Source organism: Bos javanicus, chromosome 1 (assembly GCF_032452875.1).
Source record: "Bos javanicus breed banteng chromosome 1, ARS-OSU_banteng_1.0, whole genome shotgun sequence".
Taxonomy (NCBI): Eukaryota; Metazoa; Chordata; class Mammalia; order Artiodactyla; family Bovidae; genus Bos; species Bos javanicus.
Window position 1 is genome coordinate 26,887,279 of NC_083868.1, and position 27,449 is coordinate 26,914,727.

Below are 27,449 nucleotides of genomic sequence, written 5' to 3' on the forward strand. Positions count from 1 at the left end.
AAGAAAAACTTGTAATTCCAAAGAACAAAACTTATCTAAGATCATACATCAGCATACATACATCAGTTCATGCAATCTGGTGTCCGTTGGCCTAAGGCTTTGTCTGAATCACTTCTATGTTTCCAGTGTTTATCCCAGATTATGTTACATCGTGCTTACTCAGCAAATATTTGTGGCTTCAAGTTACAACTTGAATCCACTCCAGACTCCATGTTATTCCTAAATCAATAGTGCATATCAAAATTGCAATGTAATTGTTGTTGTTTAGTCGCTACATCATCACTCAAACCAGGAGTCGCTGATTCCTTTGTGACCCCATGGGCTGTAGCCCGCCAGGCTCCTCTGTCCATGGGATTTCCCAGACAAGTACAAGGAAATCTTCTCCAAGGGATCTTCCTGACACCAGAGATAAAACCTTGGTCTCCTGGATAGATTTTTACCCCTGAGCCCCCTGGGAAGCATACTGAAATTGCAATGTACTTATCAAAGGATGAACCTGTTCAAAATTGAGCTTCAGAAACGATCATTTCCTTTCATTTTCCCTTTAACAATATGCCCCTCTAATTGTATATGCAGGTTCACATTATTGTAATCTAAATAATAATAACAAAGTAGGCAGGAGGCACTCTTTATTTTATGTTCTTCTTTCTGATTCGCTCCTAACCTTCTAGCCTCTCACAGAGGAATCTTCTCTTACCACGTACACCAAGGTTTCTCCCAAAACTGTATCTCTAAGTTAAAAATTCCCTTCAAATCTAGATGAAGTGGGTTTTTTTTTTTGTCATTTTAGGCATTGTAAAATGCTCCAGTGGACAACTCACTGGCATCATAAGCTCAGTCTACCAAGGTCCAAATCATAGTTTGTTTCTCTGAACAAACGGTTCTTGCTTATTAGCCCAGGAAGTCTTCTAAGAGTCACATGAAATACCTTCATCTTGCATATATTCTATCAATTCAATTTATTGAACTCCACTACCCATTCCTCTACCCAAAAACTCTATACCTTTCCATTTGCTTCATTTCCATCAATACTCTATGTATCATCTCTGCCTTTTATTTTAATAGCCTTCCAAGTCTTCTCAGGGCTTCCCCTGGTGGCTCTGGTAAAGAATCTGCCTGCCATGCAGGAGACCTGGGTCTAATCCCTCGGTTGGGAAGATCCCCTGGAGAAGGGATGGCACTCCAGTTATTCTGGCCTGGAGAATTCCATGGACTCAAAAGAGTTCATGGGGTCTTAAAGAGTCGGACATGTCTGAGTGACTTTCACTTTCACTTTCAAGTCTTCTCATGGCCTGTAGTATTCTGCCTGTTCAATCCACTGGCCATGCCACTGGTTGGGAGATCTTTCCATCCCACCCAAGACAGCAGGTCTTTTCCTAACGAAAAACCTTTCCTCTGCTACATAATGAAATTCAGTCTACTTAGCATGGAATAAGAGAATCTTCATATTCTGACCACAAGTTTGTCCTTACCAGCACTTGATCTGTAATTAATTCCAAACTAATTCCAGTTTCCCCAGCATTCAACACAACTTATCTTGTTTTTGCTAACACATACATGTTTCTTCTGCTTAGCAGGAGGCGCAAACAAGCAGAAAAAAAGGATATTCTTCAATACTTACTTCAGTTATTCTGTACTCCTGATCTAATTGGAAGTATATTTTCCCTTCTTGCATTTCTAGTACAACATATGTATTTTTTTCAACACATTCTAGTTTATCATATAGCTCCCTCAATTATCAAACAGTGTGAACTTCATGTGTAGGGACCATAACTAAATCCATCTTCAGATTACCAGTGCTTAGAAGTCTCTCACCTTCTCCAGGAATCATTATTTTAAATGGCAAGTACTCAAGAATAAGAAAAAATTGCACTGTATCTTTTATGTCCACCTATTTATGAATGAGTTTCAGCAATGCATCGGTTTTTAAATTTTCCTTTTTTAATAACTTGAGGTTCTTGAATTCTCTAGATGTTTCTCTACAACCTCAAATATAGAGCTCATCACTATAGATTCTTAAAAGAAACAAACATTTAAATCTTTCTTCTTAGCACTATTGAAGGTAAACACAAATATTGTGAGTTCTCTACTATTCCATTTATGGAAAAAATAATTAACATAAAGGACAGCTGAAATATCACATAACATAGCCTTATTTATCTTTCATTTATGGGAGGATTTATTATTTTTTCATTAGATACACTTTTTTTTTTAAGAATGATAAAATGTCAGTTCAGTCTCTGTCCATCAGACAAATGTTTACTGACTACCTACTATGCGCTAAGTGTGCAGCAACTATTGATTGTTGTTGTTGTTTGCTTAGTCACTAAGTCATGGCCAACTCTTTTATGACCCCACGGACTGCAGCTCCTCTGTCCATGGGATTCTCCAGGCAAGGATAATGAAGAGGGTTGCCATTTCCTTCTCCAGGGGATCTTCCCAACCCAGGGATCGAACCCTCATCTCCTATACTGGCAGGTGGATTCTTTACCACTGAGCCACCAGGGAAGCCCAGAGCAACTACTGTGCTAAGTTGCTTCAGTCATGTCTGACTCTTTGTGACCCTGTGGACTGTAACCCACTAGACTCTTCTGTCCATGGGATTCTCCAGGCAAGAATACTGGAGTGGGTTGCCATTTCCTTCTCCAATAGCAACTACTTGGGGTCCTTAATTCTGTAATACAGTCATGGATCATCCCTTACAGAGATGTGCTGCTGCTGCTGCTGCTAAGTCACTTCAGTCGTGTCCAACTCTGAGCGATCCTAGAGATGGCAGCCCACCAGGCTCCTCTGTCCCTGGGATTCTCCAGGCAAGAACACTGGAGTGGGTTGTCATTTCCTTCTGCAATGCATGAAAGTGAAAAGTGAAAGTGAAGTCACTCAGTTGTGTTTGACTCTTAGGGACCCCATGGACTGCAGCCCACCAGGCTCCTCCATCCATGGGCTTTTCCAGGCAAGAGTACTGGAGTGGGGTGCCATTGCCTTCTCCACACAGAGATATGAGACTATTGTAAAAAAGCAGAATTTAAATATCTATGGAAACTAATTAATACTGATGCTAATACAGTGCTTTAAATAAGAGAGTACAATGCCTTTAAGAGGGTCTGTGAGTAAAGAAGGAAAAGCAGCTTCCTGAGAAAGTGACTGTGAGCACATGTCAAGTACGCAGCTGTGACAAGCATATTGGGAATACTGGACCAGGACGAAATACAGCAATATAAAGGGGGATGTGCCATGCTGCAACCAAGAGCAACACGACAAAATAGGCAGATGGCTCCTTTGGCCTTGAAACCTCCCCACAACTTTCCCCACAACTCTCCCCATTCTCTTCAAAGTTCTTCTGATGTTAGTACTATTAACTCATACTTAATTAGCATTAAATACCACTATTCTAATATTTTGCTGCTTTCCCAGAAAATACATTTATATGGAGAGATACAATGAGCTAATATTTATAAGATTTATGTGTGCTAAGGTTTGGAGGTAAAAGTTCTATACATAAATTCGATCTATTGTGAGCCTGAGATGATGTCTTTATTGAATAAGTACCATAATTTACAACTTGTCTCATCAACAGACACGCTATTTTATTTTATTAAGCAAACGTGCACACACACACTAGGTCTCAGAAACTTAGCAATGGTTCATTTATATATTACCTATTTTGGACTTTGAACTTCTATTACTTATTAAGTATTTCTTACGAGGAAAATAATGCCTGTTTCCATTTAATCTCAAAATTCTTCAAGATACTATCAGATGAGGACTCTCAGGCTCAGAAAACTTGAGTAATATAACCAAGTGTACATAGTTCACTAGTATATTATCTCTATTTTCTTATTTTTCGTTTTGAAGCTCTGGCATCTGGGGCCTTGCTGACTGGGAAAGATGACTGCTACTCACTTTCTAGAGATAGCGAACCCTCACGGAAGGGCATACTCTTCAAATACAAAGCAACCAACCCAGAGTCCACACGCTGAACCACCTATTCCAGCTGGCCCTTCTGCTCTAATCATCCAAGGCCATGTTCCCAACTAGAGACCTACCCTGTGGCTGACAGCCTGATGAAGTCATTGAAACTAGTCAATCCCCAATCTTCTCAGCTTTCATACTGTGCCTTCCTAGCTCTTTCCCAGGAAAACCACAAGAAAGCCTTTTGCCCAAGTTCTCTCCTTTTTCCTTCAGCCTCTCAACCAACCCCAATGCTTCTCCAGGTAGCAAAGTCCCTGCATGGAAGCCTGTGCCTCCTGTTTCTTGGATTTCTAAGTACAAACCTCATGACCATCACTTCTGTGTCTGCGTGTTTTGCCATACCTGATTAAAACAAATCCTGGGTATTTTCTAACACAGCTAGTGACAGAGCCAAGATGAGAGCACAGCCAGCCAGACACACAGAATGTGATGTCATTATTTATGAACTGAATGAACTACTCAAGAGGCTGAAATCTTACCCACCTAATTACTCTAAAAATGACACAATTTCCCAAATTTATGACAATGACTCATCTGAAAATCAGGTCTTTGTACCACAGCATCAATGCTTCTAATTCGGTTTTTCGTTTCTTGAAGGAACGACTTAAGTAGTCCAGAAGGGGGCTGGATTCAAAGAACATTTTTAACATGGGAAGTTTGTTACTGGTACTTTTCTACTACTCTCTTGGCCCCCAACTTCACCTTTCACTTCCCCCAGCCTGGCCCCCAAAAATCCAAAACGGCCTCACCGCTTTCCGCCCCTGACACTTCCCAGTTTCTGACACCATCCCACCCTCCAAGGGAAAACTTCCATTCCCCAAGTGCTGAAGAGCTGAACTCCAAGTAAAAGAGGACCTTTAATCTGATTAAAATAATTCACAGTAAATTGCAAATCTCTTAATCCTCTTAGAGGCATTAACATTTTTTTTTAAATTGGGGAAGGGAAAGCAACTTGATACAACCTCTAATTGTTGGCATTTTTGTACAGAGTAAACAATAATATATTTTGCTTTATTCAGATAGAAATGGCTATCACATTGGCATGGCAATCTGCCCAGAAATCTGTCTCCAACCTGTCAAATTAACCCTGGGTTTTTTCTCTTAAGAATATCTACCCTTCTTCTACTTGTATTTGTTTGCTGTTCTTTTAAATTCCTGGTAAGAGGTCTTAAGGTTTAGAGGGATATCTCTGTAGGGATAATTTTTATGTTTCAGGTTTGTAAATCAGTGTCTATACCAAGCAACAATCATAAACCAGTTCCCTTTAAAAAAAAAAATCTTGATAAAGAGGACAATCAGCAAAATAATAATAAAAACAACACTATTCATACTTAAATAGACTTGAGAACATGTCAAGCACTGTTTTAAACACTTACTTACTTAACCTTCACAGCAACCCTATTATTCCCATTTTACTGATAAAGAAAACAGAAAAGTGAGATGAGCTATTATGGTGACTTGACTGGGGAGCAATCAGACCAGATTTCAAACCTCTGTACCATTGTAACTCTGAAGCTCACTCCCTTACAATCACTACACTCCACTGAAAGATACACTGATGAAAAACTCAGAGGTAAAAAATCTAGCTCACTATGCTGTTCTGAGGTTAAAAACTACAGAATTTAAATCCTGGAAGTGACCTAAATATCAGTTTCAATTCCAGCACTTTACAGGTGAAGAAACTAATTCACTCAGGGCATGGTGAAAAGCTACTTAGTGACAGATTCAAAGTCAGGGTCAATCAAGTCTAAACCCAAGTCATGTTTGCTTCCCTCACTTAAGAACAGTCTCTAGAAAAATCATAGCAAAACCTACAAACTCCACATAAAGGCAGAATACAAAATTCTGTCCAATCCATTTAGTAGGATCCGGTAAATAGAAACTACCAAGAGCTCCCATTTATAAATTACTTACTAATTTGGCAATTTAGGTTTTTCCTCTTTCCAATTACTCACATGTCTGTTTCTAAAAGACTGAAATTTTATCTCAAAACAAGAGGGAGTATTAATTCCTTTTATAACCCCTGTTGAAGCAAATAAATTTTTGTACTGAATCAATTAATTCACTGAATGTGTTAGTTGTAACACTTAGTAGCTATAGACCCTCATAGTTTGAAAGAAGACCTAGATAAGTAAATGAAACACATGATGCTGGGTAAGGTCACGGTTCTGCAGACTGCTAGGGAAACACATAATGCACGCATGCATGCTAAGTAGCTTCAGTCCTGTCTGACTCTTTGTGACCCCATGGACTGTAGCCCGCCAGACTCCTCTGTCCCATAGAATTCTCCAGGGAAGAATACTGGAGTGGGTTGCCAATCCCTTCGCCAGGGGATCTTCCCAACCCAAGAACTGAACCCTGGTCTCCTGCATTGCAGGCAGATTCTTTATCACTGAACTGTGGGGAAAGACCCCAGGGAAACACAAAAGGAGTACATCCAATCTACACTGGATGGGTAGAAGGGGTGAAAAGGGTTGCTTCTGGAGAAACAGACACCTAATTTATTCATTAGGCCAAACAGTAGTTGGGATGGGGGAAAAGGGAGGTAAAGGAGGTAAAGAAACAGATTTAGACAGAGCAGTCCCAACCTGAGAAACAGCATTAGAAGAGTCAGAGGAATAAGAGGCTGAAATTTGGTTCATAGGCAAGGAAGCCTAATTAGGCAGGTGTGCAATCAATACAATCAAATCAATAAGACAAGGTATTCTCTCACAAGAAAATAAATTGCAAAAAAAGAAAAAGAAAATAAATTGCACATAACATTTCTGTGATTCACAGAAAAGGAAGAGTGTTTATATGGAAAGAATAGGGACAAGAAACGGACAATAGAAATCAACAAGACTTAGGCAAATTAGCCAATAGGTTTTCACTACATTTTCTTAAAGGCTGCAGTTCTCAACTAGAGAAAAAATTTCCAAATACACATGGAGGTGGTGAAGAATCCATTATTATTAGCAAGCTATTTTCTCAGAGCATCAAATGATGCTCATCTTTAAACATGCCTCCTGTGGACAATGAAATGCTGGTGACAGTTTCCAGCTTCAGATGAATCAGCTCTCATTGCTCAGGGCACATTACTGCTTCTGACCTCTTCCCCTGCCCGTGGCTTGACCTTCTTCCACTCCAGCATTATTCCCTGCCTCGTGCCTGTGAGCATCTCATATTATTCGCAAGCCATGGCTCTAGAATTTAGCATGAGGAGGGCTGCCCATGATAGATGTCTAACATGAGTAATGCTCTTAATGACCCCCGATGGGACTCTGCCATATTTTCCCAGCAGGATGAGTCGTTGGAAGACAAAAAAGAAATTCTGCCTACTTTACAGTGAAACATAATGAAGACAAGAAATTTTTCCAGAGTGGAATATTTTACTTAGATTTGGTAAGAAATGACCAGTTGGGTTTTGGTGTTTTTTTTTTTTTTTTTTTTTAAGTTAACAAAAGTTTCTCCATATGTACTTAGCTTTGCAGTATAGCTTGAACACCTGAGCAAATTATCTCATTTCTATGTCACCTAAAGAAATCCTCCAAACACCATTTTAGAAATACATATGAATTATGCACAGTTTCCTCACAGAAATGCTAGATATGCTCTTAAAAGCTGTGCATAAATCAATATCTTGTAAATTAAATAACATTTTCACTGAAAATTATTTCTGAGATGCTTTATTTTCATTTCTCGTTAATATTCAATTGGCAATGATTACTGACCCTTTAGATTAAGCGTCTCTCCTGATAATATTTCTGTCAAAGAGCTAATGGTCTATAAAACCAATAATAAAACAAATATGGGAAACTAGGTTTTAGAAACGATCCTACAACAAATATATGCAGAAGGTAAAGGCTTCTTTGCAATTCAGCCTTAGCCCCAGTTTTACTTCTATTTCTTCAGATTTCCTCAATGGTCGTTCTCAACCTGTAATTTATATGCAACACAGTGGTGTGTCTCTTAATAGCAGTCAGTAAACATTTAGATGGTCTCTGTTGACAATTTCCCCTCTTATTCAAGAATATATTTATTTATTCAAGTTCATCAGAGGCTCTTAGCTCATTAAAGGACTTGTGGTTTTGTTTTCTTTGTTTGTTAGCTTTAGGACAAAAGAATAAACATAAACAGTCAAACTGATCACTTTGTCTTCACTTTACAAACTTCAACAGTTTGTAAAATGTAAATAACTCCCAATAAAGGCAGAAGCTTTTGGTTAAATAAATAAGCCATTATCTAACTATTTAGCTAGTAACAATACAGTGAGGATGACCAAACACCAGAAAAGTAAAAGCTTCTAAAATGCTGAAGAGAACAGAGAGTGAGGGGATACTGATGTTTTTAGAGTAGGAATAAACACCAACAGGCTTCCCTGGTGGCTCAGAGGTTAAAGTGTCTGCCTCCCATGTGGGAGACCCGGGTTCAATCCCTGGGTCGTGAAGATTCCCTGGAGAAGGAAATGACAACCCACTCCAGTATTCTTGCCTGGAGAATCTCATGGACAGAGGAGCCTGGTACGCTACAGTCCACAGGGTCACAAAGAGTCGGACACAACTGCACGACTTCACTTTCTTTCAAACACCAACAAGTAAGTCAGTTCTATATGAGATGGATGATGTAAAATTATAAATACAAAATGATGATCTGTTGCTCACAGTTGCTGTGATGACATATTATTGTTGTTATTATTATTATATGGGGACTTATATACTATATATAATATATATATATTATTATATATGGGGACTTAAGTATCCCCATTTGTCAGCTGGGAGATTTTACTTTAAAACATAGACTTTTGCCTCTTCTTGAAAACTCTGAGAGTGTATGTACAATAAGTCCACACATCTCCATGGCAACATCCAGTCAGCCATCCCTTAGACCTGATACAGGGCCTTGCTATCATAGGCCCTGTACTGGCATCTGTTTTCAACCATTATAAAATATTATCAGAAAAGAAAAACAGAATCTCACAAATTGAATGTTTTCTTATCTTCCCTGCCAACAATCATGACTTCAGACCAGGAAGAGCAGTCTGAAGACGGTTCAGTGGTAAATGAAGGTGGGGAGATAAGTATCTAGCTTATTAATAAATTTTAAATCTCCTGATCCAGAAAAGCATTATATTGCTAACTACTGACAGAAATTTTAAATGAAATCTTTATTTGAACACTAGGAAGAAGTTATCTACATTTTTACTAAAAAATAAAACAAGATCCTCAACATCCATGTTACACTTTAGGACACTGACAAAATATATATTAAAAACAATAACATCAAAATAACATAACCAAGTGAAATGACTCTTTATGGAAAAAACAAAATTGGAAGAAAATGGGTATCTTGTCTACAGAGAACAGAAAATTTAAAAAGAGCTTAACTGTCTTCAAAATGGAAAAAGTTTCATTTAGAAACTGGACTGAATTTACCATGGGTAGTTTGGAGGATAAAACAGAGTCCAGTAGAATAGGAAATAGAGTTGAATTTTAGCTTAATTAATGAGGAAATTTACACAAAAATTATAAATGGAATCTTCTATGATATGAGGAGATGATTCCTGTCACAGAAAGTAATGAGGGTGGGATAAAGAATAGTTGTTAGGATACTGCAGAGAGAGTAGAAGCATAGAAATAAAGCTGTTCTAAAACAGTGTCCAAACGATTCTCTGATAGGTTAAGAAAAATAAAACATATATCATTATATTTAAATGTATTTATCTGTATACTGCTATGCATACATACCCTCAGAGAATATACCAAAAAGTAACTATCTCAGTTATAAGAATTCTGCTTATCAAATTTAATTTATTTTTTTATCACCTCTTCTCCACTTGGCAGAAGCTCTTTATGGTCCAACCATAGGCTCACAAGGCACTCCTGTATTAAATTACCTATTGGGCAATCAACCATTTAGCATATTTTCCTTAAGTGCAAGGAATGAGATTTTTTAAAATAATTTGTTACCTTCTAGGACGATTAAATGAACGGAAGAATGAATGCAATTATTAATATTCTCTAAAATATTATAGAGTCATAAATGAAATTCTATAACAATTAACCGTAAAATCCATCTCTTCAAACAGTTATGTCATTTTTTCATATTACCACTCCTGGAGGCACCTTTCTAATACTTCACTTTGCTCAACAAGACATTCTATTCTTTCTTTCAACACTTTTTGGCAAGCTACTTATTTCAGGGCGAGTTTGCTGACTAAGTAAATCCCGTCATCAGTTCCCAAATGTAATTTTCCCTTCTCCCATCATATGAAAACATCTTTCATTCATAGACTGCCAACAATTCACTCCTGTGATTCAACATTCATTTTCCTGTCTATATGTACACAACCTGAATGCTGTGTTAAAAGCTCCTATACATTATCAAGTATGTCTGAAACATGCTTTAAAGTCTCTAATAGCAACAAAGAAGACAGTTGGTTAACAATAATTTTTCATTATTATCAAGATTAATAATCTTGATTTATCTAATCAAGAAAATCAAGATTGAAAATCATTTACTGAGGAATAAATAATGTTATTAAGCTACATTAATAATTAACATAGCATTATCAAATGCAAATGAATGGTAGGCTGCAAAGCAATAAATGCATAGAAATACATTTATTATCAAGTAGATTTTGACAGACTAAAAAGTTTAAGGTTGTGACCCCAGGTCTCATATAACAGAGAGTTTTAGATATGATACCATTTTGATTATCGGTAAAGGGTACAAACTGGGGAAAATGTTCATTTTCATATAAACCTATGTATTCCAGTATTGCTGCCTGGAGACTCCCATGGACATAGCCCTGGCTGCAAAAAGACACGACTTAGCAACTGACACCAACGACAAAAGTAATAAACCTACGGACATAGAGATGAGAACAGAAATGTACCATTCCACCTACACATTTGGAAATAACTTTGGAAGACTACTGAGTTCAGTAGAGAAAACATCTCAGAAATTACAGAACAACCTTTAATGAGACATATCTATGTAAAAGAGTAAGAAGAGCAAAAGTGTAACTTTTTTTTAAAGAAGACAACTGTATTACTTCTGAGTGTTGATTACAGCACAGGGATCATGTTTCCCAACACCACACTGTTTGTTTTCTAAAAAACTTGCCATCTGAGGCTACAACTTTAAAGGGATAAGTTCAGTTCAATCGCTCAGTCGTATCCAACTCTTTGCGACCCCATGAATCACAGCACGCCAGGCCTCCCTGTCCATCACCAGCTCCCAGAGTTCACTCAAACTCATGTCCATTGAGTCGGTGATGCCATCCAGCCATCTCATCCTCTGTTGTCCCCTTCTCCTCCTGCCCCCAATCCCTCCCAGCATCAGGGTCTTTTCCAATGAGTCAACTCTTCACATGAGGTGGCCTAAGTATTGGAGTTTCAGCTTCAGCATCAGTCCTTCCAATGAACACCCAGGACTGATCTCCTTTAGGATGGACTGGTTGGATCTCCTTGCAGTCCAAGGGACTCTCAAGAGTCTTCTCCAACACCACAGTTCAGAAGCATTAATTCTTCGGTACTCAGCTTTCTTCACAGTCCAACTCTCGCATCCATTCATGACCACTGGAAAAGCCATAGCCTTGACAAGACGGACCTTTGTTGGCAAAGTAATACCTCTGCTTTGAAATATGCTGTCTAGGTTGATCATAACTTTCCTTCCAAGGAGTAAGCGTCTTTTAATTTCATGGCTGCAATCACCATCTGCAGTGATTTTGGAGCCCCCAAAAATAAAGTCTGACACTGTTTGCACTGTTTCCCCATCTATTTCCCATGAAGGCATAGTAACACCCCCCACCCCCCAAAAAAAGATGTCCGTTTCATTATGGGGACTGGAATACAAAAGTAGGAAGTCAAGAAACAGCTGGAGTAACAGGCAAATTTGGCCTTGGAATACGGAATGAAGCAGGGCAAAGGCTAATAGAGTTTTGCCAAGAGAAAGCACTGGTCATAGCAAACACCTTCTTCCAACAACACAAGAGAAGACTCTACACATGGACATCAGATGGTCAACACTGAAATCAGACTGATTATATTCTTTGCAGCCAAAGATGGAGAAGCTCTAGCAGCAAAAACAAGACCAGGAGCTGACTGTGGCTAAGATCCTGAACTCCTTATTGCCAAATTCAGACTTAAATTGAAGAAAGTGGGGAAACCCACTAGATCATTCAGGTATGACCTGAATCAAATCCCTTATGACTATACAGTGGAAGTGAGAAATAGATTTAAGGGACTAGATCCGATAGATAGAGTGCCTGATGAACTATGGGATGAGGTTCGTGACACTGTACAGGAGACAGGGATCAAGACCATCCCCAAGAAAAAGAAATGCAAAAAAGCAAAATGGCTGTCGAGGAGGCCTTACAAATAGCTGTGAAAAGAAGAGAAGCAAAAAGCAAAGGAGAAAAGGAAAGATAGACGCATCTGAATGCAGAGTTCCAAAGAATAGCAAGAAGAGATAAGAAAGCCTTCTTCAGCGATCAATGCAAAGAAATAGAGGAAAACAACACAATGGGAAAGACTAGAGATCTCTTCAAGAAAATTAGAGATACCAAGGGAACATTTCATGCAAAGACAGGCTCGATAAAGGACAGAAATGGTATGGACCTAACAGAAGCAGATTTTAAGAAGACGTGGCAAGAATACACAGAAGAACTGTAAAAAAAGATCTTCATGACCCAGATAATCACGATGGTGTGATCACTGACCTAGAGCCAGACATCCTGGAATGTGAAGTTAAGAGAGCCTTAGGAAGCATCACTACAAACAAAGCTAGTGGAGGTGATGGAATTCCAGATAAGCTATTTCATATCATAAAAGATGATGCTGTGAAAGTTCTGAACTCAGTATGCCAGCAAATTTGGAAAACTCAGCAGTGGCCACAGGACTGGAAAAGATCAGTTTTCATTCCAATACCAAAGAGAGGCAATGCCAAAGAATGCTCAAACTACCACACTATTGCACTCATCTCACACGCTAGTAAAGTAATGCTTAAAATTCTCCAAGCCAGACTTCAGCAATACATGAACCGTGAACTTCCAGATGTTCAAGATGGTTTTAGAAAAGGCAGAGGAACCAGAGATCAAATTGCCAACATCCAATGGATCATCGAAAAAGCAAGAGAGTTCCAGAAAAACATCTATTTCTGCTTTATTGACTATGCCAAATTCTTTGAATGTGTGGATCACAATAAACCGTGGAAAATTCTGAAAGAGATGGGAATACCAGACCACCTGACCTGCCTCTTGAGAAACCTGTATGCAGGTCAGGAAGCAACAGTTAGAACTGGACATGGAACAACAGACTGGTTCCAAATAGGAAAAGGAGTATGTCAAGGCTGTATATTGTCACCCTGCTTATTTAACTTATATGCAGAGTACATCATGAGACACGCTGGGCAGGAGGAAGCACAAGTTGGAACCAAAATTGCTGAGAAAAATATCGATAACCTCAGATATGCAGATGACAGCACCCTTATGGCAGAAAGTGAAGAGGAACTAAAGAGCTTCTTGATGAAAGTGAAATAGGAGAGTGAAAAAGTTGGCTTAAAGCTCAACATTTAGAAAACTAAGATCATGGCATCCAGTCCCATCACTTAATGAGTAATAGATGCGGAAACAGTAGAAATAGTGCTGACTTTATTTTGGGGGGCTCCAAAATCACTGCAGATGGTGATTGCAGCCATGAAATTAAAAGACACTTACTCCTTGGAAGGAAAGTTATGACCAACCTAGACAGCATATTAAAAAGCAGAGACATTATTTTGTCAACAAAGGTCCATCTAGTCAAGGCTATGGTTTTTCCAGTAGTCATGTATGGGTGTGAGAGTTGGACTATAAAGAAAGCTGAGTGCAGAAGAATTGATGCTTCTGAACTGTGGTGTTGGAAAAGACTCTTGAGAGTACCTTGGACTGCAAGGAGATCCAACCAGTCCATCCTAAAGGAGATCAGTCCTGGGTGTTCATTGGAAGGACTGATGTTCAAGCTGAAACTCCAATACTTTGGCCATCTGATGTGAAGAGCTGACTCATTTGAAAAGACCCTGATGTTGGGAAAGATTGAGGGCAGGAGGAGAAGGGGATTACAGAGGATGAGATGGTTGGATGGCATCACCGACTCAATGGACATGAGTTTGGGTGAACTCTGGGAGCTGGTGATGGACAGGGAGGCCTGGCGTGCTGTGGTTCATGGGGTTCCAGAGTTGGACACGACTGAGTGCCTGAAATGAACTGAATCACAGATTCTAACCAAGCTGTTGCCTAATATATTTTATATATCATATTCCTGATTACACTATTTTTAAACTCAAAAAAACACTCTTGTGATCCCATGAATTTGAGCCCATCAGACTCCCTTGTCCATGGGATTTGCAAGCAAGAATACTGAAGTGGGTTGTCATTTCCTTCTCCAGGGGATCTTCTGGACCTAAGAGGGAACCAAGGCTCCTGCATTGCAAGCAATTCTTTACTACTGAGCCACCAGGGAAACCCTGCTTGGTTTTTACTATTAATATCTAAAATTTACTCCACAAACTGAACACACTGAATTCCATCAGATCATGTTATGGGGGTGCACTTATATTTCTGTGATCTAATCGTGTGTATTATCAGGGTTACACTTTTTTTGTTACTTATCGTGTGACAAGCAGAAGAGCGGAACAGACAATGAAATATACCAGAAAAATCCATCATCTAAAAGGGAACTAAAACAGCCTGGCAGCACAAGGAAGTTCCTTCACAAAACAAGCATCTTGGCCTTGTTATATATACACATTTTTATACTGTTTCATCTACAATCATTTTCCCAGAAGGGAACAGTGTTGTGTGTATAATGGTGAAAACCCCAAATTTTGGGATCAGACTGGTTTCAAATTCTGACTCCACCACCCTAGGTGAGCAACCAGTCAAGGAAGTAAACTTTACTGAGCCTCATTTTTCCATACTGATAGGCAGGGATAACAGCCATGCCTTCATTCTTAATGTAGAATCAAGTATGATGTGTGAGCACCATGACAGCCTGTAACTTTATATGTTTAGACTTTATAATAATTATTATTAGAGATATTGATTCCTAGCCTTCAGATTCAGTATACATATTTGGATCCATACCTCATCATTTAATTATTTTTCATTATCAGGCTATATATGTATATATCTATACATATATATTTAATAACTATGTGTGGTTATTAAAGGACTTTGTTCAATACATCAAATACAAAATGCTGAAAGGGTAATTTTGAATGTGGGGTCCTAAGAAAGAATGAGTTCCTGGGATGGAATGATGCTTAGCAAGAGAAATAGACCAAATACTGCAGTGCTCCTCTCGGGACACACTTAATCTAAATAAAAGTTGCCTTCATGATGCATCTACTAATTCCAAATTATTAGCTGATGAAAAGCAACAATCTTGTCAGAGAAATGCCCCTCCTCTCTGTGCAGTATCCAAACTTCTGCCCATCTCCCATTTTCTTTCTACATCTTTAGGTTTTGGCAATATACTAAGTTCATTAATTTAAGCAAATCCCAATTCCAAACTTAACACCAGATTGCTAAGGAAATGTTCACTTCTTTTCAAATATGAGGGAGAAAACAGATGAGTCTATCTCTCACAGGCGGTACAAGCCAGTTTACTTTAGTCAGACAACTTGCTAATTGAATGGCCTGGAAATACTGAAATTACTTCCCAATCCAGGCAACTGAAGTAGTTTAAAGTTACCCAGAGGTGTGCAGTTAACACTTACAAATGCATTTGAACACTTTGATATATGAACAAACACCATTTTAGTGAACTTTCCGAGTAATAGAAGACTGCCTTTTAAGTCAAGCCTGAGTAAACAAACTCAGCTTTAGATCAGTGAGACTAAAAAGTGTACATTTTATATTTCCTTTATATAAGAAAGGAATTGAAGGCAGACACTTTTAACCTAACTAAAACCTAGTATATTTTTAGTGGAAGAAAACAATCACACGCTAACACAGAAAACAGAGAATGCATGTTACTGAAGTTTGGAGATTTAAATTTTGAGAAAGTACCTCATTAGCACCATCTGATGCCAAATAATCTTGAGACAAGTGTAGCCTGATTCACTCACTCATTGGCCCCATTTTCTTTTCAAATTCTACCAGGGATTGCTAATGACAAAAAAGGGCCTCGGTCACATGGGTGGAGAAAAAATAAAACCTAGCCTCTGTCTCCTCTTCTGCTAACAACCAGGAATGAGCAACCAAGTTGACATTGTTTTTCCATAATGGTGCATAAGTTATGACCATACATAACACACCTCAAAGAACCTGATGGTCATAGAAGCATATCTCTTATTATTTTCCTTGAAATTTTAAGCTAAATCAAGAGAGAGATAACATATGCCTTAAAGGATTTTTAAACTACTAAAAGGTCATATGTAACAATTTTATTACTTCTAAAATAATTTTCCTCACAGTAAAAGAAGAATCTATAGGGAATTCCCTGGCGGTCCCATGGTTAGGACTCTCTGTTTTCACTGCTGAGGGCCCAGGTTCAATCCCCAGTCAGGGAATCAGGTTTCCACAAGCTGTATGGCATAGTCAAAAATAATAAAATAAAAAAGAAGAATCCACAGAGTGTTTCAGGGATACAAACTTGGTGTCTTATATTTTTTAGCAGAACCTCTGTCAGACAGCAAGTTAGCCATGAGCCACTAGAAGCATCCAAGTCAGCTGCCATATCCAATAGCTATTAACCAATGCTGCCCCAAACATAGCATCAGTACTCTAAAACGGTCAGGGGACCAGAAAAAATCCCCCACTGGCCGACTGGAAGGATTTGTGTCCCATTCTGGTACTCATGCACACCTCACACTAGCTATCATCATGTCCTTAGGTAACCTTTGTTTCATTGGGCTCCTTAAATGTTCATAAATATTCTATGAATACATATATCTAATTATAATAGGCTGAATTATAGGAAGAACATGCACATCACAGCCTCTGGTTATAAAACCTGCAGCTGTCAATTAAGACTGTCAATCAATGACCAGCTGGATTAAAAACTCTGCACCTCAGCGCTCTGGGCCGCTGCCTTCCTAGGCCTTGGCCTACCTCTCTCTTGAGGTGTTTTCTCTGTTCTCTCTTAATCTTCAATAAACTCTCTTGCAGCAGGTGAGACCTCAAGATTCTTCTTTGCGTTTTTACCAAGAACCAAGGCCCACGGAAGACGGGTCTCCTGACTTTCTTCCACCAACACCTCTTGCAAATAGCTGAGACAAAGTTCCAGACTCCGCGCTCCTTTCACGGCTGACTGTGGATAAGCTGTCCCTGGTTTTCAGGGCATGTACAGATGAGCTGAAACCGGCACAGGTGACCCATACCTCCAACTTGACACTTTCTGAAATCCAATCAAGGGCATTTTGAGAAAGTGTAACCATGAGCTACTATTTGCCAGAATTGCTTTAAAAATATGTTTTGTAATATGGGAGACTAACATGATCATTAAAAAAAAAAAAAGGTCCCAGAAATATACTGTATTGTTACTACTCCCTATATGCTGCATATAAATCACTCACTGGATATAAAAAATACATATTCCCACTTAAGGCAGAACCACACTGCTCTGCTGACATTTGTTTGTATCCATTGGTGGTGCTTTTTAATGGTTCATTTATCTGTCAAACTAGGTGACAGGCATTAGGCCTACAGACTATTCAGCATGAAACTCACAATCCAAGAACCTTGTCTACCATTGTTTACCTTCTATACACTCTCCTCCTTTAATAAAATAAGTTAATTAAAGAAAATAAACAGATATTCTTTTCTGGCTCTAAGCCATGGACAGCTGTGAACACCAAAGAGGTAAGGTTCTTCTCTCGCTGAACTAAATCAGAAAGATATGCACAGTCATGCTGTTCAAAATATTGTTTTATATGTGGAACAACATTGCTGTAAGATGTTTGGAAGCCAAGTAAAATCACAGAAGTAAGGGAATTCGTAGCAGTCTGTTTTGGTTTAAGCAAAAAGAGATTGAGCTCCCCTATGAAGCAAGCAACATGACACCTTCTAGCATTAGAAATAGCCTTTTGGTTTTGCCATATATCAAAATGAATCTGCCACAGGTAATATATGGCAAAACCAATACAATATTGTAAAGTTAAATAAAATTAAATTAAAAAAAAAAATTCCCACCAAGTAAAATACAACTCTCAAAAAAAAAAAAAAAGAAAAGAAATAGCCTTTTGGAAGGCTAAAAAGAGAAAGAGGGAAAAAAAAAAGAGAGAAAGAGAGAGGCAATGGAGTGGGGATCAAAGCTATCTCCCTGTACACTACAGATAATCTTTTTTCCTCCTTTCCTTCAACAGCAAGATTGAAGGAAAGGGCTGAAGGTAAGAGGGAGAAGGGAGAAAGGAAACCATCGTAATCCAGAATTGTAAAGGAAGGAGGTGGCCTTTGATCTCCACAGGATGGCAACTTTATTGGCTATGCATAAGCAGTTTCCAACCAGCTGATCAACCAGGTATTAACACACAACACCCTTCCATGATCAGTAACCATGAAGTGAGTCATCTGTGAACAGCAGTCAAGCAGAAGGTTCATCTGCTACTAAATGACCACAAGCCCATGCCCAACCCAGAGAGGAAAAAGCAACCCCAGGGGAAATGATTGCTTCTCCACAGGCTCTTCCCTGATAAGCACCAATTATTTGCCTTGGGACCCAGAACAAAATCTTTCCTCAAGTGTGCATGAATGAGGATGGCATTCGTTTTTCAAAATACAACTTGCAATTGTGTGTTTCCACATCACCAAAAGTCATTGTTTTGACTTCTGTTCAGTCTCTATTTTTAAGCATGCCAGAAAATGCAGACATGATAAAGGCTGGATGCGAGCTGACTGAAGGTAAAGAATCACTGTCTTACCTAGTGATCTAAAAATCTGAATATCCTTTCCTTAATGGCAGGATAAGAAAAGCCTCCCTTCCAAATTCTCAAGTGTTCAAACCACAGACTTGTTTGGGTGGATTTGGTGGACGTGCTTTAAAATTAAACGATTGAACTATAATCTTTCTTCTTTTAAATCCTTCATTTCTCTCTTTCAACTAGGAAAGTGCACAGTGGTTAAGGGTTTTGGAATCAACTTGGTTCAAATCCCCTCTCATCTGTATCTCCTAACATCTCTATAATGTTATAACTATAAAACACGACTATAAAACACAGATAAAGAAATATTTTACTAATAACAGCACCTATGTCATAGGGTTCTTACAAGCATTAAACAAGATAATGGTGAATGTTCAACAAATGATAGTCATATCTTCATAGCAACAGTAATCGTCATCATCATAAAGTTTCTTAGGGTACCCCAGAATTTGAACATAATCTAGTTTTTTTTTATTATTATTATTTCTTTCTTTCACTTCACTGGTCTCCTCTAAGCAAAAACTGTGATACAGAACGTAAAGACTTAGCTTTTCACTCCACTAAATAAACTGAGGCAATCAACATTCTAAAGTCTTATTAAATTAGCAGCTTTAAAAAAAATTCTACGAATTCTTTAAAGATTTAGACTACTCCTTTGTTTCCAAATGATTCCATCTTCCAAACTATTCAGTTTTTTAAAAAAGTCTAGCTCTCTATATAGTTGTTAAACATACAGCATATACCTTGACATCAATTTTTCAAGAGTCCACTTTTCAGATTTGCTTTTTGTCCTACGGGTGGTCAGAGGGGTGCACTCAGATTTGGCTGCTCTATCTATTGCCACTCCTCCTCCTCCTATAGCTTAAAACTTAATTATAGATTAATTCTGAATCTGGTTCTTCTACTGTACTTCTCTAGACTTCTGCTTCTACTGGTTTTTTTTTTTTCTTTATTATTACCAAATTTCTTAATTTATTTAAGACTACCTAAGGTCTAATTTTTGAGTAAAATTTTGATTTCCTTGTATTTTTCCAAGCATTCAAGACAGCTGTATCTTTGTTTTCAGAATTAAACATTTTTCAAAAGCCAGAAATTAACATGAGATTACTCTAGCATCTCTTATAAACATAGAAAATGATACATACTCAACTATTTACAATCTTCATTGGCAAGCTATTATTCTAAGTTTCCCAGCCAATTTTATATCTCTTGCCCAGTATTTTAAATTATACCTACTCCATGTAAAATAAATAAACAAATAACTGTGATTACAGGTTTGAAGTTTAGCGTTTCATATCACTAATTCACACAAGAATATTTCATTTGTCACGGCAAAGACTAAAGGAAAATTTCAGATAAACTTACTGTTCTGAGACATTTTCATTGCAATTATCTCATGTATTAGAGGGCCCATTATCGAGAAATCGTATGCTTTAAAAGATGTCACAGTGTTCAGGCAAGTATATTTAAAAGCTAACAAGTTTATTTTAAAATAAGAAATTACCAGAATTGCCAAAGAATCTTCCAGTTAGAGAGAGAGAGACCATAGACCCAGATAAGTGGATTACAGAGTGAAACTTTCCTAAAAAATTTCCCTCCCAATAAGAGAAAAAGACTCTCCCCCGCCCCCCCAAAAAGCAGAAAGATAGCACTAGTGAATTTCCACTTCATTTGAAGTTCAGATCTCATCATAAGTCTGAACTGAAATTCAACCACTTTTTTCACTTAAAAGCAGGTTGTAGCAAATGGAGTTGAGGAGAGTACGTCCATAAAGAAGGAAACAATGTTTAGAATCAGGTCCTGAGAGATCACACAGGTTGTTGTTTTTTTTTCCAGTGCTATTTCATCTGCTCCCCTCACCAAAAGTCTAGCTCTCCACAGAAAAGAAATGAGGTATACAAACACGAAAGAAACTCACTATAAAAAAGTATTTCTAAAGAAATACTTATTTTTTTCAAAATCTTGGTTTCCTAGAATAAAAAGTTATATATTGTAGCATTAGTGTAATAAAAGGCTACAAAAAGCAAACATATAATATTTGATTTTAAGTATGACATCAACACATCAACATGAAGTGTATAATCTGTTTGAAGAAAACTATTGGACTTTGTTAAGTTGGCAGCCAGGTTAAAAGAAAAAGAAAAAGAGAACTGACAACCAATAGATGCTTTTACAGGTTAAATCTTGTTGAAGGTACCTTAGCCCCTCGGTACACTTTGATTTATTTAAACTCACCACATTTCTCTTAAATACACTCCATTAACAAGTGATAGACTGTGATCTTAGGCTTGAGGCAAGATACGAAACACAATCTTTCAAGAACTTCATTCATTCCCTGTCCAGATGTCTTGAGCACACCCAACTTGACTTACTTATCTGAGTTCTGTGAAGGTTTACTCAAATCAATAGGATGGCTTTAGAATAGCACACTCTCATGAAATCTCCTCAGCAGACCAATAACTTGGACTCCCCAAGTTCAAATGCACAGCAGGAGTTAAAGTCAGCAGAAGAGCTACGAACAGCTTCAGGCTGAATATGAGAGAGCATCTCACAAGGACACAGCTCTGATCCTGCCAACAAAGTGATGACCACACCTATAAGAAAATTTACGACTTATGAAAATCATCAGTGACTTCAGTGGAAAATTAACTTAGAAAAACAAAGCCAGAAATCATTTCAGGTCTAAATGATTTATATCTATTTAAACTACAAATCTCAGATACTAGGTACTCATCAAATTACAAAATCTGAGAGGACAGTACACACACTCCAAGATATTTCTCCAAGTGAAGACAGAGAATTTGCACGCTGAAGTGACCAGCTTTCAGTGATACCCTATTAGTGTGACCCTATCTTTAATCTACAGCCATGATAAAATGTCCCAACATATACAAACTCAGCTCAAACAGTGACTAATGACCATTAATCCTCCTATCTTCAGTAATCTGGCTCTCCAGTCATTTATCACACTGACACTTCACTTTACACACGTGAATAAACTTTAACTGAGAAGGTGAATCAACAAAAACCTCAAAGGTATCTGAAGCTGTAAATTACTAGGGGGAGACGCAGCAAACACAGACAAATAGAGAGATCAGATCTGAATGTTTCTGATTTGCATCCTCGCCAGGTCGTGAGGGTGGGGAACTTTTCAATCATTCAGACCTGCAAACTAAGAAGAAGAAAAAAAAAACAAAAAACAAAAACTACAGTAGAGAAAGGGGAAACTGAAGTAAGAAGAGGTGGCCCCAAAGAGTTGGTTTCATCTATTCATCTTCCACCGTGACATATATGAAAACTTCAGTTTTCTGTTTTCTTCAACGGAGTAACAATTTAATGAATTCCTCATTTAGTTACATTGCAAAGGTTCCTTTTAGTCAGAAAGCATATCTCGTGGGCTGAAACTATTTTAAGGGTTTATTCGCTATCATTTGGCTGATGTATGTTTTTCTTTTACATATTTCCTTATGTAAAAGCCTTCTTCAAAATATAAACTATAGCCATAGACCACAAAAATCTCAAACTAACCTTTCAAAACTGTTTCATAATCACGGAAACTGAGTTACTCTAACCTACAGGCCTTGATGCAACTTGAAGCTCAGTACAGGACTATAAAAAATTCCCTGAGGTGCAGTGCGTGTGTGTGTGTGTGTGTGTGTGTGTGTGTGGTGCAGTGTGAGTGTGTGTGTGGTGTGTTTTAAGGCCTGAAATTGGATCCTTGATTGAAACCAGAATCTACCAAAAAGAAAGAAAGAAAAGTTGAGTCGTGGCTCTGTTCCCCAATACTAAAAGTTTCTTAGGGAGTGTCAGAAAACTATTGGTAAGTGTAGATGCATTGTACACTCTTAAGGTCAGACGTACCCCACTGCAGCATCCTTCCAACGGTTCACATGAAGAGTTTCCATACTACATAATGAATCCCCCAAATCCTAAATCCAGCCTTCGGTTTTCCCTTGCCAATGAATATTCCCAGGCAACTAAGTGTTCCCTTTCTGATACTTGCAATCGCCTGTTTCCCTTCTAAACTCAGCCAGCCAGAGTGGCTAGTTTATATCCTACCGTAAGAAGGAGTTATTTCCTGAAGTTTCTTCAGCATCGAATTTAATTACAGACTTTGGTTACATAAAACAACTACTAATAACCCGTTTGCTCGGAAGAGGAGGGGCGAATAGCACGACCAGGTTCAGGAATCCTGACGGGTTTCTGGGCTGCCGCTCCCTGGGCGCACAGCTCCCTTCCCCAGGGACGCGGCCGAGCCAACGGACTGACTTTGGCTCATCCTCAGGGCCCAGGCTCACCGCCACCCGCTGCCTCTTCCACCCCGCGCTGAGACGTGCGTTTGCCCGGAGAGATCTGGGCGTGCCTCGAACTTGGCAAAAGGCCTAGGTCTGCGAAAAGGCTTGGAGGGTCCTGGGGGATGGGGGAATAAGGACAGCACAAAGTACCATCTAAGAACCCTTTCGTCTAAAACTCCTGCCAGGGGTCGGGCCCCTCCGGCCTTGGAAGGAAGCAGAGGTCGCCAAAATTCCGTTCGGGGTTGATTCGGGAAAGTGGAGAGGAGGCGTGCAAGGGGGGAATGAAGGGTGAAGAAAGACGACGCGGGGTTACCTGAACAGAGACATATTAATCCAAAGAGGTAAAAGTGAGCAGGCTCCGCGATCATTGTCCTCGGGTGGATCCTGCATACAGTCTCATGCCAAGAGGAGGGAGTAAAAATGAGGTCCCCAAATTTATGAAGCCACACACCACACACACTACACACAAAGGCTTAATATAAGCAACGTGGGTCAATCCGCCAGGAGTTTTCAGGGCAATTACTGGTCCACCTTTCCGGACGCTTGTCAATATCTCAGAGCCCTTTGCAGACTAAGGATTCCAAGGTTTGCCTTCTCTGGCGCCAGGGTTTCCGAGGTGGCTCGGCCACTTCCAAGGACCATCCAAAGCGAACAACAAAGAGCCGAAGCAGAAGAGCAGTTGTGCGGTTTCCTTCCTCCTCGATCTCTCCAAGCCTCCCGGCGTGCGCCCCCACACTGTGCGCCCGAGCGCCGCGGCGAGGGCCGGCGCGGCGGCAAAGTTGGGGTGTGAGAACGGATTAGGGCGAGCCGAAAAGTGCTTCTCCGTCTATCGGCGAGCCCAGTCAACAGCTGGCCACCCGCGCCGGCGGCAAAGGCAGCGGCAGCACTTCTGGAGAGCAGGCACAGGGTGCCGGGGGTGTGCCTGGGTGACTCCGCGCGCTGGGGGCGAGCAAGGGGGCGGTGCGGCGACAGCGGTTCCCTGGGCGGGCCCTGTTCCCATCACTTGGGGGATGCGGAGGGCACTAAGGACTGCAGCCGGTCCGCGGACACACTCACGCCTCCCGGGCGCTCCCAGCCCAGAGCTGCGCTCACCATCCCTCGGACCCCTCGCCGTTGGGGCGTGTGCGCAAAGCACCCCAAACTCTCCGCGGCTGGGACGCTGGAGCCCAAAGTTCCAAGCGGCGGCTGCCCGCAGCCCAGGCTTGTGGTAGCGGCAGGGAGGCAGCTCCCGGACCTCCCCGGGGTAGCGGAGAGGGGCGAGGAGCGTGCCGCTGCGGGTGGGAGTGACGGCCGCTGCGGCTCACCCGAGCTCCGCCGGGATCAGCAGCGTCTGAAGTTTCTGCTCTCACGCTGCCCCTTCTCTGGCTCGGTCGTTTGTGGGTTTCCCCCACCTTCCCCGCGGCTCCCAGTTTCCTCCCTCTCTTTCCCGGCCCGAGAACACTTAAAGGGGCCGCGCGGTCCTTTCCATGCGTCAGGTTACACTCTCCAGACGCCTCCCTGGCAAGTTCTGCTTGTTAATATTTCCATCCACGAGCCAGGGTGCCCGACTGCGCCCTCAGGTGAGAAATCAAATTGCTCAGGATCACAAATCCGAGCGAATGGGAACTTGCCTTGTTTCTCTTGCCACCCCTGGCTCCCCTGCACCTTTCTCCAAATGGAACCTCCCAGCCAAAGACTTCAAAAATCCTCCAGTCCAGCTTAACCTCTTCCCTACCGCTTCCAGGAGTTGGATGAACTCTCAGATAACTCTATCTTCACCCTTCCCTATTCCCATTAAAACAGAAAAAAAAAAAAAGAAAGAAAGAAAAAAAATCAAATATGGGCAAACGAACCTTTGGGATAGGAAGCAGGGAAATAACTACGTAAAATGTATCAGGAGATGGGCACTGTATTACAAAAATCAGTTTATTTTACACTGTGGTTGTTGAGGCTTTTGTAGAAAGACTACCCACCTCCTTGAGGGGCGCAGGGGTGGGTCCTGGGGACTTTTTTTTTTTTTTTTTTTTTGTAACCAAATACCTCTCCTTCAACTTTATTGACTCTCAGTATCAGAATGCTAACCATGGGGAGGTAACTAAGGAAGAGGAAATATGCAAAAAACATCCTTGACTACTCTGGAGTTTGTGCTTATAGGAGAACCCATTCTGTGTTTCAAAACCAAAAGGTGTGGGCTTTAACATCCCATGCACCTCGCCCTAAAATACCAACCAACCAGCTATTATCTCTGTTACCAGACCAGATCTCCATTTTCCCTTCTGAAACAGAAACTCTTGAGATATTCACAAATCGAAAGCAAAACAAAACTATCACATTTGATGGATGTTATTGCATTCATTCATTCACTCATTCATTTTTCTTCCTTTCTTTTAAAAAACGCACTATACAAAAACCACCCAAGACATGGTGTGAAGTGAAGTGAAGTGAAAGTCACTCAGTGGTGTCCAACTCTTTGTGACCCCATGGACTGAATTCTCCAGGCCAGAATACTGCAGTGGGCAGCCGCTCCCTTCTCCAGGGGATCCTCCTCCCAACCCAGGAATCAAACCCAGGTCTCCCCATCACAGGTAGATTCTTTATCAGCTGAGCCACAAGGGAAGTTGCCTGGGTGCTAAGTCGCTTCGGTGGTGTCCAACTCTTTGCGACCTTATGGACTGTAGCCACGAGGCTTCTCTGTCCATGGGATTCTCCACACAAGAATACTGGAGGGGATTGCCATGTCCTTCTCCAAAGACATAGTGAGTGCCCAATAAATGGTAGATACTGGTACCAACACTTTGGCCATCTGATGCAAAGAGACAACTCATTGGAAAAGACCCTGATGCTGGGAAAGATTGAGGGCAAAAGAGAAGAAGGCGGCAGAGGATTAGATGGTTGGATGGCATCATTGACTCAATGAACACGAGTTTGACCAAACTCCCTGAGATAGTGAAGGGCAGGGGTGCCTGGCATAGTCCACGGGGTCACAAAGAGTCCGACAGGGTTTAGCAACTGAACAACAACAACAGCATTGGTATTGAGGGCTGTTATGTGCGTGTGCGTGCTAAGTCGCTTCAGGCACGTCCAACTCTTTGTGACCCTATGGACCGTAGCCTGCCAGGCTCCTCTGTCTACGGGATTCTCCAGGCAAGAATACTGGAATGGGTTGCCATGCCCTTCTCCAGGGGATTTTTCCGACTCAGGATGGAATCCATGTCTCTTATGTCTCCTGCATTGGCAGGCGGGTTCTTTACCACTGTTATACTTTTCAATAAATTATTATGTGCCAAGTTACTTGTAAGAAGTTCAAGATGCTTATTTGTCATCTATCAGGAAATACCAGAATCTGCTTTCAGTGGTTGACTCTGGGAAAGAGAAAGCATGATAGATGGAGAGATGGGAATGGATATATGCTTTTCTAAATACTGTTGTACATTTTTTAAAGTGAGCACATGCATTACCTAACAAAAGATACAGTTTTAAAAGTGAATCATACATTCATTTTAGTTGCTGATGGTACAACCAATGACCTTGGAGCAGGATTTTGTACAAAGAAACTCTGGTTCACAGCACCTATCTCTGAAAGTGAAAGATAGTTTAATCCTGAGAAAGCTGACTGAAAATTCAGTAAACAGGCTGGAGATAAGAATTCAAAGACTCTAGCCAAAACCTTTCCAGCAATAAAAAAAAAAAAAAAAAAAAAAAACAAGAATGTGCAGTAAATGCTGAAAAACATACATTGATTCAGGCTTTGTGAAAGGATACTTAGTGAGAAACATAGAATATGTCTTTTCTTTCTCCCCTTGGGCTAAAACCTGCTTTTAAGATAAGCTTACCTAGTAATAGAAAATAAATGACCTAAAGCATGGTACTTGAGAAAGAGAGAGAGGGAGAGAAATTCTTCAAATCCTCATAGTATCTGAGTGCATTTTTAAATAAAGATTTGAATTTAGTAAAGGATGTATGCTTTTAAATGTAAAGTAGAATATGTGTAAGAATCCCACATGTATTATTTCCCACAAGAATCGCACTTGGATCCCACAAGAATCCCACACTTGTATTGTCTTCCCAAGGTGAGTCTCCTGGTCTCCAGAAATTTGCTAAGGTTTTCAAAATTTCCTTTACCATTTATCTCATTGTCATTAAAAGGAAACCATATTAATACTCCCATTTATCCTTTTATTTCTCAACTTCAGTTAGCAACAACATCCTCCCACCCACCACCAGGCTCCTCTTTGCTACTCCTAGAGGCTATACTACTTGGGGGAGTCAGCAGAAAGAATCCTGTGGGAGCTAACTTTCGGCCAGCTGCCCATCCCCCTG

General features: G+C 40.0%; 1 protein-coding gene across 9 annotated transcripts in view; it reads right to left on the bottom strand.

Moving 5' to 3' along the window:
• ROBO1 (roundabout guidance receptor 1) overlaps window positions 1-27,449 on the bottom strand; it is a 1,287,230-nt gene that overhangs the window by 440,662 nt on the left and 819,119 nt on the right. For 3 of the 9 annotated variants that reach the window (XM_061431247.1, XM_061431243.1, XM_061431185.1), the window contains exon 1: window positions 23,464-24,569. The exons of 5 other annotated variants lie outside the window; for them this stretch is intronic. In XM_061431247.1, coding sequence (XP_061287231.1) covers window positions 23,464-23,518 — 55 coding nt within the window. In that variant the 5' untranslated portion in view covers window positions 23,519-24,569. Of the gene's footprint in view, window positions 1-23,463; window positions 24,570-27,449 lie in introns of those variants that run through there. One more of the 9 variants, XM_061431310.1, reaches the window with a different exon arrangement.